Here is a 4,882-nt window from a genome sequence, read left to right as displayed (position 1 = left end):
TAAAAATTCTTTGAAATGAATGAAAATGGAGACACAAGATACCAAAATCTTTGGGATGCAGCAAAAGCAGTGTTCACAGGAAAGTTTATAGAGCAAAATGCCTACCTCAAAAGGTTATAAAGATCTCAAATTAAAGATTTAGCATCACACCCAGAGAAACTAGGAAAACAATAATAAACTAATCACAAATCTAGCAGAAGAAAAGAAACAAGCAAAATCAAAGCACACATGGAAAAAAATTGAGACCTGAATATTTATACAAAGAATCAATTAAACAAAAAGTTGGTTCTTGGGAAGGATAAACAATATAATTCTAACTAGTGATCTATTGATCACTAGTTAGATTAACAAAAAATAGAAGAGGTAAGATTCAAATAAACATGATCAGAAATGAAAAAGGTGACATTACAGTGAATCTCACAGAGACACAAAGGATCCTCAGAGACTATTACGAATACCTCTATTGAATCAGGAAGAAATTGAAACCCTGGAGAGATGAATATTGAATTCTGAAATTGAATAAATAATAAAAAAAACTACCAGCCAACCAACCAAAACAAAAAAAGCTCAGTACCAGGTGGATTTACAGCTGAATTCTACCAGATGTACAATCAAGAGCTGGTCCCAATTCTATTGAAACTATTCCCAAAACTTGAGGAGGAGGGACTCCTCCCTAACTCATTCCATGAAGTCAGCATTAACCATGATATAAAACATGGCAGAAACAAAATCAGAAAAGACAATTACAGGCCAATATTCCTAATAAAATAAACACAAAAAAACTTAACAAAACATTAGCAAACAGAATCCAATAGCATATCAAAAAGTTAATTTACAGTGATCAAATAGGCTTTATTCCTGGAATGTAATGTTATGTAACCAGACAACCCCAATGTAATTATAAGTATGAAGTGGGAGGTAAAGGCAGAAAAGTAGGTCTAAGTGATGCACTATGAGAATGATTGGACTCATCACTACTATCTTTGGAGACAGAGGAATGGGGCCATGAACCAAAAAATGTAGGTGGCCTCTAGAACATCCATCTCCAAACTTTTTGGTACCAGGGACAGGTTTCCTGAAAGACTTTTTCCACAGATTGGAGGAGAGGGGAGGGATGGTTTTGGGATGATTCAAGCACATTCCATTTATTGTGCACTTTGTTTCTATTATTAATACATTGTAATATATCATGAAATAACATAAATACAACTCACCATAATGTAGAATCAGTGGGAGACCTGGGCTTGTTTTTCTGCAAGTAGATGGTCCCATATTCAGATGATGGAAGACAGATCATCAGGCGTTAGATTCTCATAAGGAACCTGCAACCAAGATCTCTTGCATGTGCAGTTCACAACAGGGTTTGTGCTCTGATGAGAATCTAATGCTGCCGCTGATCTGACAGAAGATAGAGCTCAGACAGTAACCATTGCTCAACTACCACTCACCTCCTGCTGTGCTGCCTGGTTCCTAACATGCCATGGACCAGGACCAGTACCAGTTCATGGCCCAGAGGTTGGCGACCTCTGCTCTAGAATCTGTAAAAAGCAAGGAAATAGATTCTCCCTTAGGGCCTCTGGAAAGAAACAGCCCTGCCAATATACTTTGATTTAGCCCAGTGGGGTCATCAGATTCATCAGATTTTGACCTATAGAATTAAAAGATAATACATTTGTATTGCTTAAAACTCTAAGTTTAATCTAATTTGCCATGGCAGTAATAGGAAACCAAGATTAGAGTGTATTCCTGAAAGCCAGAAGACCATTCCTTCATCTGCAATTTGGAGACAATAATAGAGAAGACCTCAGCCTGGCCAAGAAGCTATAGGTGCTCCTCATTAAACCCTTGCCATTGCCTATGTTTTGGGGGGTATGAGGCTTGATCATTACTCTTGGGTAAATATTATGAGCATGGGACTAACTAGAATCACTAAAATTTAAAAAATCAATGAAGTTATAAAAAGTACTGAGTTTATAGAGGATGTCACAATTCGTCATTTTAATTTTTGTAACTCGATCACTGATAATTTTTCCTATGCATTTTCTTTCATTGTTCCTTATTTCTTTCCTCTAACTATATAAGCACCATGACTATTTCCTAAATTGATGGAGGAGAAGGAGGAGGGAGAGGAAGAAGAGGAAAATAGGGAGCAAATGAGGGAAGTGAGGAGACAAGAGAAAATGTCACAGCTGGACAGATCCAATAAAATAAATTGGGTGGAATAAAGTAGTTCTACTCACAGCTCTACAATAACTTGCTGAGCAACATTTTAAAATTGTATCCAATGCTACTGTTTCCATTTCCACCTCTGTAGAATAAGGATGTTGAAGTCGATGAACTCTACAGCTCTCTTTGTATTTCATATTTTATTGCATTAGCAGTAAAAGAGGAAGTAAAGAGAACATGATGAGATGACTGTGATATACTTATGACTAAGTTTTTTTGCCAAGTATCTAATATTCTGCATTCTATTTCTAATTTCAGAGAATGTTCGAAGAGCTTATAAAATAAAGAATAGGAAAATACTTGAACATTGCTTGTTTTATATAAATATTATGTCTCCCATTACCATCATATTGTCTTAGTACCTTACTTTTTATAACACTTGGATGTAAGAAAGCAGAACAGCATGAGTACAGCCTATCCAATTTTATTTCAAGATACAACAAAAAATCATTTTTGATGATAGTAAAGGCTTCAGAGTTTTCAATTAGATTAGATATTTTGGAAAAGAACCCAGGTACAACTAACACCTGCTGAGCCTACTTCCTTCCCATCAACGTTTGTTGCTTGCCTTTTTAAACAAATGGAGATCATTTGAGCAGATTGAAAATGGTAATTGGGGTACTGGGATTTAGCTAATTAAAAATAAGTGATACTGCTGCACTGTCATTACCTTACGTTCATAGGTGCTCTTTTCTAAACATTTACATCCATGTGTTAGTCTTCCATTTTAATATACTTCATGAACAGGCCTAATCATATAAATAAAACTTTTGTTCATGTACTCTTCAAACTCTTCCGATACATTCTGTCGTTAGACATGCATGGCATATTCAAAGAGTGAACAAGGATAGTCAGTGCTCTTTATATTATCTCAGTAACTTACTTTTCATAACACTTTGATGTGAGAGAGCAGAACAATATAAGTAGCGCCTATCCAATTTTATTTCAGGATACAACCCAAACAATCATTTTTGATGATTTTGATGAAAGGCTATCATCAAAAATGATAGCAAAGGCTATCTTAACTATCCTAACAAGGGTACTCAAGAGAAAGGCTATCCTTGGAAACTGTGAGAATCCCAGAAACTCCTGCTTAAAGAGGAGGAAAATATCTAAAACCCAACCAAAATTAGTGCAGAGACACCACAATCTGGGCATTGCAAAGCCCATTACTAGAAGCAATGACAATGCACATCCTAGTCAATGCTTTACTAATAAATAATATTAACAGCACGTTTGGACAGAAGAATGAAGAGTTTATTAAAATAAAATCTTTTTCACTTCTTATCTCTTTTGGAAAGAAATACAAAAACTATAAATTGTATCTATAATGCAGTTTGGATCATTCATTGATCCAATGGCTTCAGATATCTGAATTATAGAATCCATGCCTTTCCTTCCCAGAGTTATAGATCCAGATTGATCCAGTTATAGATCAGTCATTGATCCAAACTGCAGTTTGACAGAACTAACATACACGCCAGTTTTTGAAGGCTGGAAAGTAAAGTAGACCTGGTGATCAATAATATTAGAATACTTCTCAAAGGAGGAAATTAATAGATGACCTTACTAAAGATATGCATTTCTCAAATGGGTTTGAGCAGTCACCACATTAGTCAGTAGAAACCAGATCTACAGAATGGCTGATAACAAGATGAATGGAACCACCTCCTAAATGGGTGGCAGAATCTGGATCTATAACTCTGGGAAGGGAAGACATGGATTCTATAATTCAGATATCTGAAGCCATTGGATCCACAACCCAGTGAGGAGCAGCTCCTGGATCCACAGCTCAGGGAGCAGCAGCTATTGGATCCAAAACTCCGAGATCCAACGTGCATAGTCGGGCAAGAATTGCAGAGCATGTGGGTCGTGGGGTAGTAGCAGGAGGTCTGGCAGGGGCTGAACTCTACACAGGATGTCTGACAGCTGTTGGGCCTCCAGCAGGTCTCCTGACAGCCCCTATAGAGAGAGGAACCCAGCTGGCAGGTGCTGGGAGAACAGAGATCAGTGCTGTAGACGAGGTTGCTGGGGTAGGAAGAGCCACAGGAAGAGCCTGGGTAGCGCAGGTAGCCCCCACAGGAGCAGGAGGGGAAGCTTCCAGAACAGCAGTTGTAGGACATGTTGACGGGAGATGTGAGTTCAACTGAGTGTTCCTGGGAAGATTCTGAGTTTTAATGTTGCACCTGGACAGTGCCATTTATATTCTGTCAGCAATAGGTGTGCCCAACAGAGTCATCCTTCACATTTTTGTGCTCCCTCATTTACATATGTGTAACTCAGCAATCTTGTCTGTAATTGCATCTGAATAGTTTTCCACATATTGTATTTATGGGTGCTATAATTTTGGTGTTATAACCCAAAGTCAATGAACTGCACTTATGTCAGAAATGCTGTGACTGTTTCATATTAATGCTTATTTTATTATGTCTAGGAAGGCACCTCCTTTTCCTCCTAGCATAATTTTCATGTGTCTTGTTATTGGCTGTTATGGGCCAATAATTTTCCCTAAACAGTGAGAAATGAGATAAAGTTACGTGTCTTTTTTTTGTCAATGGATTAGAGACACAACTTTGGCCTTAATGAGAAACCTGCTAAAAACTAAACCTACTTATCACCATCCTTTCTCATTCTACAAAAGTTTCCTTCATCTATT

General features: G+C 37.5%; 1 protein-coding gene across 1 annotated transcript; it reads right to left on the bottom strand.

Annotated features, from left to right (window-relative positions):
- Positions 1-3,834: 3,834 nt before the first annotated feature.
- LOC104663632 (keratin-associated protein 13-3) lies at positions 3,835-4,353 on the bottom strand. The gene has a single exon (XM_010364908.2). The coding sequence runs from the start codon at positions 4,347-4,349 to the stop codon at positions 3,843-3,845; it is 507 nt and encodes a 168-aa protein (XP_010363210.1). The 5' UTR covers positions 4,350-4,353; the 3' UTR covers positions 3,835-3,842.
- Between the last annotated feature and the right edge of the window lie 529 nt (positions 4,354-4,882).

The sequence above is a fragment of the Rhinopithecus roxellana genome, chromosome 13, assembly GCF_007565055.1.
Source record: "Rhinopithecus roxellana isolate Shanxi Qingling chromosome 13, ASM756505v1, whole genome shotgun sequence".
Taxonomy (NCBI): Eukaryota; Metazoa; Chordata; class Mammalia; order Primates; family Cercopithecidae; genus Rhinopithecus; species Rhinopithecus roxellana.
This window is presented reverse-complemented; position numbering and strand designations above follow the sequence as displayed.

Bases quoted from the DNA above. Each gene is read 5' to 3' on its own strand.
- LOC104663632 (XM_010364908.2), bottom strand. From the start codon at position 4,349: ATGTCCTACAACTGCTGTTCTGGAAGCTTCCCCTCCTGCTCCTGTGGG.